The sequence below is a fragment of the Euprymna scolopes genome, chromosome 12, assembly GCF_053919585.1.
Source record: "Euprymna scolopes isolate OS-2025 chromosome 12, ASM5391958v1, whole genome shotgun sequence".
Taxonomy (NCBI): domain Eukaryota; kingdom Metazoa; phylum Mollusca; class Cephalopoda; order Sepiida; family Sepiolidae; genus Euprymna; species Euprymna scolopes.
This window is the reverse complement of record NC_136493.1, coordinates 79992817-80007728: the sequence shown is the minus strand read 5'-3', so window position 1 is coordinate 80007728 and position 14912 is coordinate 79992817. Positions and strand designations below refer to the sequence as shown.

Sequence of the window (14912 nt, the reverse complement as noted above, 5' to 3'; positions counted from 1 at the left end):
TAAAAATTTCTGATGTGTGAACTCAAGTTATATAGAAAAGTTGGTTTTTTTTTTCAAAGCCAAAATCTTTGCCAAGAACTTTGAATCAAACTCAACTTTATGTGATCAGGGCCACCTAACACCTGAATTTCCTCCCAAAACTGTAAATAATCTGAACGACATCCACATATGTTTGCGATGTGGCCACACTCATCAAGAACGTTGATGCCAGGAAAGAAACTGGTCTTGAAAATATTCCAGTTATAATATTCAAAAAGCTACAACCGGAACTAGCACTCATTCTTGCAAAGCTGTTCAATCGATGCATAAAAGAGAAATGCTTCCCAACATATTGGAAAACTTCATTAGTTTGCTCAGTATTTAAAAATAGTGGAGATCGATGTTTTGCATCTCAGTACAGATCAATTAGTCTTCTGTGTATCATGAGTAAGTCGCTTGAATCTGTGATGAGTAAAGAAATTGTCAACCACCTCAGCAAAAACAACTTACTCAGTGACAAGCAATATGGTTTCTGTTCTATGAGATCTACAGCTGATGTACTGACTGTAATTTCATATAGGATCAGTGAATCTCTTGACAGGGCCTTAATTTCCAGAGCAAAAGCTCTGGACATATCAAAGGCATTTGATAGGGTTTGGCATAAAAGTTTATTTTACAAGATTTCCAGCTATGGAATATCTAAAAGTTTCTTCTCAACATAGAATCTTTTCTCTCCAATAGGTTTATATAAGTAATCATCAATGAGCAGAAGTCCGAAGCTCAAATGTTGGCTTGCCTCAAGTATCCGTCCTGAACTCAACTCTCTTCCTGATCTTCATCAGTGATCTCCCAAATCACATTCTAAGTTCATTCATTGACATATATGCAGACAAAACTAACATTTATGGCAATACTTCAAAGACCAACAATAACTACTCCTCCAACGTTGAGCACATGATACAATGGCGCAAAGATGACTGGTGAATTTTAATGCATCCAAAATTAATCTTCTCTCTTTTCACCATAAACACTCTGATTCCCACTTAGCTCCAATTGATATGAATCTCTCATCTCAAAGAAGCTTTCTGTTTCAACAACCTTTTGGCACTGACCTTTACTCCTGACCTGAAATGAAAGACCTACATCAAATCTGTTGCCAAGGTTGCTGGAAAAATGATTGTATTATTTTATTGCTTCATAGGGTATCTCATTTCAGACACAATGTTTACCTGTATAAGAGCCAGATACAACCTAAAATGAAGTACTATTGCCTCATCTAGGCAAGATCTGCTCGAAGCACCTATTTTGCCTCAACAAAGTTCAAAATATGCTTTGAAACTTAGTGATGCCTTTTTCTTCTCCCTGCAATTTCTTTTTCACAGAAGTGATGTTGCGAGCCTGTCTCTGCTCTATTGTTATTTTCAAAGTAAATGCTTGTCTGAGCTCCAATCTAGTGTTTACCCCCCCCATCCTACCTGCCAAACTTTCACAAAAAATCACGTGTCTAGCTATAACTATTATCAACAATTTCCTTTGCTTTCTATTTGTGCCTAAATCTAAATGCAAATTCCACAAACAAAGTTTCTTTCTTAGAACTACCTGCCTGTGAAACTGTTCCATTGGCTTGCTTTCTAGCCAGCTGATAATATGGCCATCTTTAAGTCCAATGTAAACAAGTTCTTGTTGAGTCATCCCCTTAAATAATTAAATTCTACCCATTTACAATTTTCATCACTAACGATTGCTGTGTCTCGGTAATCACCATATACTCATTAGCCCTTATCGCTGATTGGCCTTTTAGCTTTGATAAATGGTGACTCCCTTAAAAAAATTTGAAGTTGAAAATGTGTTGGCTTGTAGAAGCATCTTGGAATATAATGAAAAATATAGAATAAACAGACACTTTTAAAAACATGCTATGATAAATTTTTTGTCTTAACTTTTTTTTACAATGTAAAGCAAAAAATCTTTTTTAAAAGTAACAGAAATTAAGTTTTTTATTTTTCTTAATATTAGAATCACCAAGCTTGTTTCAATATATGTTCTCGTATTGTTATTCCATTTTTGAGTTTTTAGAGCAAAAGAGAAAAATCTTTTTATTATCACATGACAGGTATTTTGTATAGAAAAAAATAAAGATAATAATTTGCATATACTTTAAAATGCTGACTCTGTTTTATGTATTTGTTCAGCCTTGCAATTTAGTCAAGCTCTGGCCTATTTGGACACGGCTCAACAAGAAATCAAGACGACATTGGCTTCACATGATGACATGATGAAACAGGTAGATTTCAAATCCTCTTGCATTTTCGCATTTGTTTTTTTTCTTATTCTGTTTGTTGTTGTTGTTGTTGTTGTTGTTGTCTATCATTCATGTTTTATTCTTGTTGGCATTTGTATCCCCCCGATTCTTTCTAGAAGGATATCGGGTACTTGCAGGAGGGATCATTTGAAGGTTGCCAACATCTCTAAGTGAGAGGGGTTTTCTTTTCTTTTTTTTTGTGGAACAAACTGGATTTGAACTTTATACATCCAGGTTGTCAGTCTGTGTCTTTACTAAAGCTGTGACAACAGAATATTCGTTTCATTCTTTTGACTCTCAAGCATATATCCGACACAGTAAGACAGTCAGTCAACCAAGAACCATATCAGTCTCTATAAAAACATAAGATATTAATGGATATATACTCAAGAGTCAAAACCATGAAAAGAATATGCTGTTGTCACAGCTCTAGTCATTACCCACTGAACCACCATTACCTCCCTGTTCGTCATTGTCAAAACAAAAAAAATGTCTCTTCTATTCATTTCTACTTTAAACAGTATCATGTTTGAATGCACAAAAAAAGAATACTTTTATTAAAAATAATTATTTATTTGATAATTGCAAACTAAAACTGTTAAAACAGAAAAGAATTTAACAATGAAATCAATTTTTTTTTTCTCATTTCAGTTGGACGAGTCTTTTAACCTAAACACAAAAGCTATCCAAAATAATTGTGATAGTCTTGAAGAACGGATAAAAGCTTTGAAGAAGTAATCACGCGAATGTAACCATCTTTTTCATGTCTTATGTAATAATCTACCATTGCACAATTTGCTTTTGATTTATCACAATATTTGCAACCAAAAAAGCTTGCTTAATTTTTAAAGTGATATTGCTCATTTTCATATAGACCAAAAAATTATGCCATCTCATATCTGTATTTATCTGTATGTCTTAGTTCTGAGAGAATCCTTATATAAAATTAAAGTTTATGAAAAGCATTTGACATTTTTTTTTATTAATTTATTTAAAATACACATAATTCTTTAATATATGCCAAAATCTAAGTTCAATTTAAGTTTGTGAAAATCTTTCTACTAATTGAATGCAGGATTTATCTTTTATTTCTATTAAACTTGAAAAGGAAATTGGCTAAGTTTTTAATTACAAACTTAAAAAAATGTTTTGATTGAAAAAAATGTTTAATTAAAAACACAAAAAACGAACTATTAATTATATCATAAAAATAGATGAATCATTTCTTTAACTCTTGCAATATTTGTTTAGATTTCATTCTATAACCAATTAATGTTTTCTTTCTCCACATTAAAAAGATAACTTCAGATGTTAAAAATAAAAACAATGTAAAAATCAAATCTACTTATTTCATCTATTCCTGAACAAAAACTTTTAATGAAAAATTTAATTTCAGATACATTTATTTTACTCTTATTTATTTATAGTTTTATTCAAAAGTAAAAAAAAAAAAAATCCCAAGTGCACGACTAAAATGTTATTCCACTGATTTCTTCTTAGAAATTATAATTTTGTTATCTTTCTAAAAAGAAGTTATTAAAATAAAGTTTACTTTTCATGTCAAAAACCAAAAAGAAAATAATCAACTTAGATGTGCAAAATCTTTTATTTTTCACTTTTTTTATCTTAAAAACTAGAAACTAAAATATAAAATTGTCAAAATATAAGAAAAAAAAAAAATTTTTTTTTCTCGTTTTGAAATCAAATTGTTTAGGATTTTTTCTTTTTTCTTTTTTCTTTTTTTTAAATAAAAATTACATGAACAACACCGTAGGGTGACTTGACTTAATATTGTAATTTTGTTTTGGTTTTTGCATTTTCAAACAAACTGGATTGGGTAATGGTTGTACATTTAAATAGTTTGCTTAATAACCTTGAAGACCATGTTATAGTAAGAAAAAAGACGATGCATCTGTGCAGTGGGTCAGTTTCTTTGGCATTGCTTTGTCTTTCACATTTGAAATTGTCAAATAAGAACAACCAAAATTTGTATTGGGCGAGATATCATTTCCCAAGTGTTTCAATTTCTACTTATCCAACATTTCTGCTTACTATTAAATGAAAGATAAAAATAATTGTCAATTTAAAACCTAATTAATGCGCGTTAATAAATGTTAGCCCCTCCCCCTTCATGATAATTGTTAACAAGTCAGGTTCGATGTATGACTCAATAAAAGATCGGAGCTAAAACTTTTTTCTTTTTGTTTTTCTTTTTCTTGTTTTTCCTTGTTTCTTTAATTTTTTTGTTTTTGTTTCTATTTTCCAAATCATGAGAAAAAAACCTTTCAACTGGACCATGCTACACCTCATTTGCATCAAAATAGATGATTTGAAGGTCTATTCAAATGAGTGGTAATGACATTAGAGTTGATTGCTTATTTGGCTGCCAACTTTCAATTCATATAAATGACTCTTTAATTTCCTTTTCTTCTCACCTGGTGATTATTGCGGCATTATCAATCGTGTGTCTGTTAGGTCCGTTTTAATATCAACTCATTTTCAGATTCATTTCGGTGCCAACTATATGATCCACACTTAAAAATAGTATGTACCCAAGTTGTCGATAAACAATCATAAATCAATTTTAGAAAAGAATGTTTTTTTTTTTTATTATGCTCTAAAGTTCTAAGATGTATCGTAATTTTGTAGCTAGATGTTTTTAGTTTAATGGTGGTGATGTTTTGTTGAATAGCACTTTATAGAACATAGAGAAGAGGGTATGCATGTCTTTGGAAATTGCTTTTTTTGTCTTTGTCAGACATGGAGAAGAAACTTTACAAAGAATGAAGGTGAAAATAATTCCTCATAAAATTATACTATGACAGAATATTTTGTAGATTACAAAAAGTTACATTTTAACACCTCTTAATGGGTTGTAGACAAAATACTTCTAAATTACTTCATGAGGTTTTGATGTATAAAAAAGATTTTCATGCCCTCCTCTCCCTCATCATTTTCTGACTACTGTACTTCTACTGCTTCAACTCCTTGATCTACCTCTTCCACCTATTACCAAATTTTAATACCTCTCAGCATGAAATACTAATCTATAAAATAAAGTAATTAAAAATTTTTTTCCCCGTGCATCTAGAGTTCCAATAAATGAACTTTTCCCAAACAAATCTTTTATATTTAACACATACACCATTTCACACTATTCTGTTAATTTTTAATCTACAGGCTTGAAACTTGATATATAGAGGATTCAGACCTGTGAAACAAGTTCAATTTTGTTTTTATCCAATAAAAATAGTTGCTATTGGATCAAAATTGGAATTTGGTAGGCATAGTTCAACTTAATGTGTATCCTCCATGCATATACATTTATACGATGAACTGCATTAATTTTTAAAGTTTTGTTATATTTTCTTAGGTCATATAGTAGTGAATGCTGCTAGATAGTAAATGTTTTGATTCTGATTCTAGCTGATGGCACCAAAATCTTTTTTTTTATTTATCGGAGCGGGACCTATGTTTTCAGTGGCATCCATCAGTGCGTCTGTTAGTTCGGAGATAACCGTTCATTAGTTTTTCCTGAAATTTTGCCACAAATTGTATTTCATTAAATAGATGTGCACAGTAAAAAGATTTTTTGCAAAAATTCCTTTTGTGTCCCTAGGGGCTCAAAAGAGGTCAAAAATGACCCAAAATGGCTAAAAATGACATATTTTGCCCCTAACTTTTGATCCACCCATTAGATTTTCTTGAAACTGGGCCAAAATGTGGAGGCTATTGTTAGTAATATAAATTCAGTATGGGTGACCCTGGCAAAATTCTGGTTCGCATCCCTCTGGGACTTTTAGGGCTAAAAAAAAAAAAAAAATGCCTTTTAAGAGCTCTTTTTTCATATTACTCAGAAACTTGATATTTATGTTTATATAGTTGTTTTCCATGGTACTGAATTCAAATATGAAAGTCTTAAGGTGTGAAACTGCACCGTTTGTCCATTTTCAGTAGGATTCGGCATTCCCAGGAGCTCAAGAGGTCACAAATGCCCCAAAATTTAAAAAAAAAAAAAAAATGAACTTTTTACCCCATAACTTTTGCCCCATCCATTAGCTTTTTCTGAAACTTGGCAAAAATGTGAAGGTAACATTAGCCCTTCACACTTCTCACATTCATCATTTCTTCACTATTTTTTTGTGGTGCCATCTCACATGCAACACCAGAGGGAGACCACGCACGGCTTGTTACTTTTGAAATCACTTTGGAAAATCTACAACAGTGTAGTAAATAATGGGCAGTCAACGATTCCCCCACTATCAAACAATCAAGAGGCTGCTTGCACGGCTTTCCTTTGATATATCCAAGGCATTTGACAAAGTCTAGCATGAAAGGCTATTAATGAAAATTAAATTGTATTGTATAACTGGACGTACACTAAATATAATTAGATCCTTCTTAGACAATAGGACCATCCAGATTATCATTAATGGACGTACTTCCAAACAGCATAACATTAATGCGGGAGTGCCTCAGCTCGTCTGAGCTCCATTCTCTGGTCCCCCCTCGCCAATCTTTCACGAAAAACACCTGACTAGCTGAAACCACTGTCTAATTTTCCCCGCTCTTTTTCCGTGCCTAAACCAAAACGTAGATTCCATGAACAAAGCTTCTTTCTTAGAACAGCATGGCTGTGGAACTCTCTGCCGCTTGCCTGTCCCCTCCCCCAAATTCAACTTGGATGTCTTCAAGTCCAACACAAACAAATTCCTGATGAATCACCCTCTTAAGTAATGACCCCTTATCAAATCCCCAATACTATTACTACGATACTATCCCATTGATTACTGTACACACAATAACCCTTATCCCCGAGTGGCTCCTGGGCCTTGATAAATGGTGACTCCATGTAAAAAAAAAAAAAGGGGTGGGGGTAATCCTTGGAGCACTTTTATTCCCGAGATTCATAAACGACCCCCTGATAATATTGTCTGAGTTGGGTATATTTGCTAATAATACAATGCTCTATAACATGCATGAGGGAATAACAAATGTACATAAATCTAAGGCAATGGCAGAATCGTTAGAAAATGACCTCCAGTCTATAATGGAATGGGGCTGCGAATGGATGGTTACATTTAATGCTAATAAGACTAAGCTGCTCTCCTTTAACAATTACAAGTGCCTCTCCAACCACCGATATTCATGAAAAATAACACCCTACCTAAGAATTCTTCCTTTAAACTGGTCGACCTAACATTCATGAGCAATACGAACTGGAATAAATATATTGAGGACATTGCTAGGGCTGCTAAGAAAAAAAAAAGCGTGTTCCTTCTATCAAGCTTGAAAACTACTCACACCTGAGAGTATTCTGTACCTCTAGGCCACCATTCACCCATGCATGGAGTATTGTTGCCACATCTGGGCTAGTGCATCTACCACTAGCCTCTCCCTCTTGGATAGGGCTCAAAAAAGAGTTTTCAATCTAATAGGTCTCACTTTGTCAACTAAGCTCCAGCTCCTGTCTCATCGCAGTGATGTTGCATTTATGTTTGTTTCACAGATATTTCAGTAGATTGTGCTCTGATGAACTCGCTTAGCAACAAAATCTCACCCCTTCACTGTTGAAGTCCCCTAAATGCTAGAAAGCTTTCTATTCTAATAGTTTCTTCTCTCGAACAGCTAAACTTTGAACTTCCTTTCCTGCTACCCTGACTGTACTGATATCCAGAAGTTTGAATGTAATGTAAACAAACGTCTTGTTAATCTTTCCTAGGCATAGTCACAAATAGTAGCTCGTTACATCCATATGACAATATGCCTTGCTAGGGGTGAACACGAGTTATAAAAAAGAAAAAAAAAAAACAAAAAAAACTTTGAATTCTTTTTGTATCCTTCACAGATATCTGTTTATTTGAAGTCATGGGTAGATGTTTGCTGACATGATTAAAAAAAAAACGTAGATTGTCAGAAACCAATTTATTTAATTTTTATTTTATTTTTTATTTATTTTTTGTTAACAATGTTGGCACATGTAGTAATGGCTTTCAAATCAAGATGATCATTCATATCTGGAGTCAGCTCCAAATGGTTGTCTGAGCCAATATGATGTGAAACTCAAATCGGCAATGAAGGCAGTGCATCACTGGATTTCATGATTTGAAATTTGGAATTTAAAAAAAATTTCTTTGTGCAACATAATCTTAAGACTTTTTTCTAGCTTTCAGTGGTGAGTTCATTATCATTGTTAACAGATGAATATAAAAAAGCGGATATGAACTTCCAAATTTAACGTGAATAGAATAAGTATTATACTAAGCACATCTAAGTTTTGAAGCAAAATAAAAAAAAAAATAGTCTCGACAATATTATTTCAGAATTGAAGTAAACGTTAGATTTAGAGTTAGCAAAAAAAAAAAAAAATGTATGGATTTTAATTTTGTCTGAACTTCGCATGATTGAAACAAAGCAAATATTATCGGAACATGAAATCACAGGTCAATAAATAGGCAAGTTTTGAAACGATTCCATTTTTGACAAACAGCAGCAGCATTTTCCTTCCTCTCCTTTTCTTTTTCTGCCTAAAAGCAATAACTTTTTTGGAATTTTTACTTATAAGTCACCACTTATCAAGGCTAAAAAACACTTGAGGGTAAGAGTTAATGAAATCTATGATGTTAATACATGTAACACTATCGTATCCTGGTCATGGCACCATCTTAACACTATCATTAGCTGGGTTGTGTGTCTGCTGTTGGAATATCTCTGAAAGAACTCTTATCCTGATGCTGACCACCAGCTCCATGGTTCGAACAATGCCAATGCCATTATTTATAACCTTTGAAAATGTGAGCTTAAATACAATAACAATCCAAATGAGCGATTTTGCTGTCGTATGATTTGGTTTCTTCAGTGTGTTAAAGTCATTAATTTTCTCCAGAGAATTAATTATCTGGAGTCATTTGAGATCGTGTAAGGGACCTCCATTTCTGGACAAAACAACCATTTTATATTACATAGAAAAATGCGAGCATGAAAAGTAATATAGTTAAGATTAAGCTTAGAAAAGTAAAAGGACTAGTTGTTAAAACTGGAAAAAAAAAATGGACAAGATATTCTAGAAAAAAAAGATATTAGAAATTTATAACTTAAAATATTGCAGCATTAAAATATTTTCTAATTCAATTTAACAAGTAAATTATTAATGCTACAATATTTTAAGTTATAAACTTTCTATGTTTTACTAGAATATCTTGTCTTTTTTTTTTCCCCCAGTTTTAGCAACTAGTCCTTTTACTTTTCTAAGCTTAATCTTAACCATATTACTTTTCATGCTCACATTTTTTCTATGTAATCCATAATTTTTGAGTCTTTGCTTTGAAATAATATTTTTATTTTGTGTTCAATATCATATGCATTGTCAACAATCCATAAAAAAATTATTACCAACTTCTTAAATTGATTTAAAATAAAAAAAAAAACTTGTAATTAAGTAAATAAACAGAAAGGGACAAAAAACAAACAAAAACAGGAGAAACAAAATTAACGGCCGATGTTGTAAGTGAAATATTATCAGCCCTAGCACGGCAAAGAGCAGCACTTGTTAACTCTCCCTATATAACTCAAATAAGATGGCATGTGAGCAACATTTCTGCTATGATTTATGAAGGTGTTGGCAACAAAAATGTTGCTATGGTAACCAACAGCCAATCAGAATAAATCGTCTCATGTTCTTTACTAATTCTGAGGAACTTTTGAACACCAGTAATTTTATTCTAACTTGTTTTAATGAACGATAATTGAAAAGTTTTTTTTTCAAAATATAGCTGAGGTGACCTATGAACTGTAAAAATTGTTTGAAATTTGATTGCAAAATGTGTGAGCGGTGAAGCCTTAAAGCAGTTGTAAGTAAGTAAAACTAACACTTAACCATATATTCAAATATGGTAGTGTTTGAATGATATATAATTAGAATTTATTCGTTTTGGTTTCCTAAAAACAAAAACTCAAAAGCTGACTTGCATGTCAGTCATATGTGAGAAAAAAAAACAAAACATACCAACTGCTGAATTCTCACTCGCAAACAAAACAAGAGAAAAGGTAAATGTCTGCAAGAGAAACAAACAAAATACACATAAAAGAAAGACAGAAAAAGGACCACCTTTTCAATTTGACAAGTCCCAGGAGACCAATCTGATCTTTTCAAACCTACTAAATGGTACACTTTTATCAACAACCTGTTAACTCAGTCAAAATCAAATTTGACGACACTTGTTTAATGGCAACTGTAGCAACATTTCCATGCAACATCATTATCTTGATTTACTTGCCTCCATGAGGGCAAAGTCAGATACAAGGCTTTCAATGTGGGGAAATCCAGCTCAAAAAAAAGTACTCGTCATTGTAATACGTGGACATCAGAACAGGCAAATCTTTTAAGATCAACTCAGTTTCAGATTCATTTCAGCACCAACTACATGATCCACGCTTAAAAATCGTATGTACCCAAGTTCTTGATAAACAACCATAAATCAGTTTTATAAAAGAAAATTAAAGTTTTTCGTTATTAGATGTTTATGCATGTCTGCTCTAAAGTTCTAACAAATCATTTTGTAGCAAAATGTTTGCAGTTTAATGTTGGCAAAAGAATGTAAGCTTTTGTAGATTTTCTTAGTTAAAAACAATTTATGATACCGAGCAAGTGCTAGTTCTTGATTCCAAGTCCAAAACATTGATTTTTCATGTTAACTACATATACATATAAGATCTGTTATTTTCTTTATTAGCAATATTAGTAGTTTTGAAACACTGCTTATTTGTATTTATGGTACTTGTACCATAAATACAAATCAAGACATTAAAAAATTAAAATATCGAATAAAGGTTATATTGTACGTATCCGTTTTGGACTGAAGATCTCGAAAAAAAATTTCATTTAATTTGGTCGAGTAGATACATGCAATATAACCTTTTTTCGATATTTTCATTTTTTAATGGCTTGATTAAACTGTACAAGTACTGTATTTATATTTCACTTAAGCAGTAAAGGGTTTACCTCCCTTTTTTTAGTTTTGTCCCCCCCCCCCTTCTCCATAAACCTTTTTTCTTTACATTTGTTAATTTTAGAGCCATTTTTGTTTGGAACAAAAATGATCCAAGTTGGGAAATTATAAAAAATAAAAATTCTTTATAATAAAAAAAAAAAAAAAAAAAAAAAAATTGAATATCAGTTGCAGATAGGTAAGATGAATAGTCCAAAACAATAATAGTAGTAGTAATAATAATCCAAAAGGTTAAGTTCACAAAGAGCAGAGCTTAGTTCTGTCAAAAATTAGATAAATAAATAAAATTTTGGTCATGTCAGGGTTGATTAAATATACATGGCAAACTTGCTTTCTGATTGGTCCATTGTCTCCATCTCTGGGTATGAATGAAACCTTCTAAATATACAAAAACATAAAAGAAAATTGCAACTATATTTTAAAATCCCGAAAAAAATTGTTCATAGTAATGATCCCTATAATAATATTGAAACCCAAGTAAATTGTTGGAAGTAAACTAATGCAGTGATGGAAACTTGATTGACTTACAAACAAAAGGAATTTTCCAATGAAGGACTTGAGATTAAAAGTTTTGCTTAAAAATTGAAAACCTTTCAGGATATATGGCGCTAGTGAATGTTGATTGGTTCAATTTTTTCTGCATGCAAGAATTTAATGACACATCTCTGCTTCTGACACACCCATGACAGAAGTTGCTTTAGAGTTTCGCACTGTCAGTATCTGCAATAGAGATGAAACTTTCAGGTCATGAGAAAAAATGCAATTTACAATCCCTTTTGATCCATTTAGGTGAAATAAACAAAAAATAGGAAACACTATTTTTGGAACATCCTCACGTGTGTGTGTGTGTGTGCATGCATGTATATATTTTTATGTATACTTACTATGGATCATGTATAGATCAAGTACACCAAGCCAATGAGAAATTGTATCTTCCTTTCTATAAAGTGTATTTTATTCCCATACGAAAGAATGTTGAATGTATGATTGTTTGAACAGACAAGATGAAAAAAAAAAAAAAAAAAAAAAAAAAAAATCAAATAAAAAATAGTTTATTCCTTAAAATTTCATGACAAAATGAATCCAGTTACAGAATGACAAAAAACACAAAAGATTTTGATAAATTAAAATGATTTGCAGAAAATTCGTTGATGTGCAATTTCGTTGAAAGAACATTTTTCCCCGCTTTGTAGATTTGCATTTAAACATTTCTTTTCTATTTAAAAAAAAAAAAAAAAAAAGTGAGAAAATATTTTAAACTTTTTTATTCATTGTAGAAAAAAAAAAAAAAAAGTTTTCACTTAAAAATTGTAAATTTAACAAATAAAAAGTTATTGGAGATTGGTTGAAATTTGAAATCTGATTCTGTTTATATCCACCATTTTAATCACAAATTTGACCAATTAAGAGGGAGAACTCTGCCTCTCCTTCATAGCCAACACCTCAACTAGCAACAAAAAACTAAATAGAATTGGTAAATATATAGAAAAATATTATCTTATCTTTAATGTTGTCTACTTTTATGGCATATCAACCCTTTTTTGTGGATTATTCAATGCCCAAACTGAATGCCTACTTTAAATTATTCTATTTTGAAAACAAACTTATTTTATGCAGAAAGAAAATCTAGATAGCATCACCTTCTGACATAGCCACAATGTTCCAGCCATATGTTAAAGTTTAACATTTAATATCATGATAATTGTAATAAGAAATTTCACACTAAAAGGAAAACATCAATTCTTGCATTCATTCATTCATATAAGGTACACTCATACACCAAGCATACAACAAAAGCACCGAGACGATCCTTATCATTTAATGGAATTTGAATTATAGCAAGGAGGAAGATATTTATTCGTATGTAAGAAAACTTAAAAATCAAACTACATTTGGAATCTGTTTGGGTGAATTTTTATATTCAATGTCGGTACGAATAAAACCAATAATCTTCACCCATACATTTTTTTTTTGTCACCCGCAGAAAGGCATATTGCCACTTGGGACATAAGAGGCTACTATTTGGGATTATGTCTATCAGAGGATTGTGGGGAGTTGAGCAGCGAAATATCTATTCACATTATTAATCTGCAGAAGTTTAAATGTAGTCAGGAAAGAAGGCTTTCCAACATTTAGGGACCTCAACAGTGAATGTGTACGATTTTGCTGCTTGTCGGGTTAGTCAGGTGTGTATACGTTGAGAGGGGTACAAGGGTTATGAGTTCATCAGATCACATTTCATTAAACTATTTGTAAAACAGGCACAGGGATGTGACATTGTGACGATGGGACAGAGGTTGAGCTTGGATGACAATGTAGAACCTATTAGATTTGAAAGTTTTTTGGACTGTCTAAAAGTGAGAGACTAGTGATAGATGCACCAGCACAAATGTGGTTACAATACTTGATGCATGGGCGAATTGTGACTTTATAATTATGAAAATAATAAACAATTTGTTTTTCTGTTCAATACAGTGGTGGATCCATAAGTTCTTATAACACTTTCTATTTTCACTGATATGTGTATTTGTATGGATTTTTTTTTATCACAAAATGCAGCTGAGACAGTGTCAGAAAGTTTGAAACTGATAAGTTTTGTTTCTCACATATATAAGATTGTTTTCTTTTTGTTAAGAAAAAAAAAAATTACAAAAACAATGCCAGCATTTTATGACAGGGATAATAATCGTTTTCCTTACTTTATATTTTTATTTTTTTTATAGCAATTTTACGCTTGTGTTTATTTTCTTGAAGTTGCAGACAATTAGATTTATGAAGTGAAAAAAATATTTTTTTAATCATGCAGCAATTATTATCCCAAACTCGACATAGAAACAGTTTTACAGACAACATGGTCACATGACCAGTATCTCGTCTACAAATAAAAAAAAAAAAAAAGCATGTTTTTACTTGGGTACTTTTTACTTTGAATAGACCCAAATATTTAAAAAAAAAAAAAAAAAAAATTGTTCAATATTAAAAAAAAAAAAACTATAAATAAATAAAGGCCATAAAGAAAAGAAAAATAGGGGGGGGGAATAATAAAAGAAAAGAAATATAAAAGATATAAAAAAAAAAAACGATAAAGAAAGGAAAAAAAAAATCAGTCACAAACTGCAAAAATAGAACTGTACACATTTATACAAGAAGAGAATCTTTGTTGCAGGGATTTAATACTTCATTATTACATATGAAATGTTTGAGGATTTTGTGCAATTAAATAATTGTTATTATTTACTTTGAAGAAAAATGCATGATTAGTTTCAAGTAAAATACAGGGTAAATATATTGGGGGCGGGGAGTGGAGGTAGGTGGTTAAAGTGCAAGGCTGTTTTCGATTTCACTTTGAAGAAAAAAAAGAAAAAGCAAGAAATACCAATGGTCAGCTTTTTGATTTTTGCCTAATATTTTATTTATGCAGTCTCATAACAATTTGTTAAACGTAATCATTCAGTAACAGTTTTTGAGTTATTAAAAAAAAATATATTGAATAAGAAAATTTGCTGAGAATATATTTTAATACGAATGAAAAATACTTTTTTTTAAAACTTAATTGGTGACTCAATAATGACCCAAAAATAGTCTTATTTATAATATAATAATCCAGTTTTATATTTCATGCG

General features: G+C 31.4%; 1 protein-coding gene across 1 annotated transcript in view; it reads left to right on the top strand.

Moving 5' to 3' along the window:
- The window catches only part of LOC145291365 (dynactin subunit 2-like), a 41913-nt gene extending 37442 nt beyond the window's left edge, over positions 1-4471 (top strand). Inside the window, exons 12-13 of the mRNA XM_080137139.1 lie at positions 2172-2263; positions 2933-4471. Coding sequence (XP_079993265.1) covers positions 2172-2263; positions 2933-3019 — 179 coding nt within the window. The 3' untranslated portion in view covers positions 3020-4471. The remainder of the gene's footprint in view (positions 1-2171; positions 2264-2932) is intronic.
- The last annotated feature ends 10441 nt before the right edge of the window (positions 4472-14912 follow it).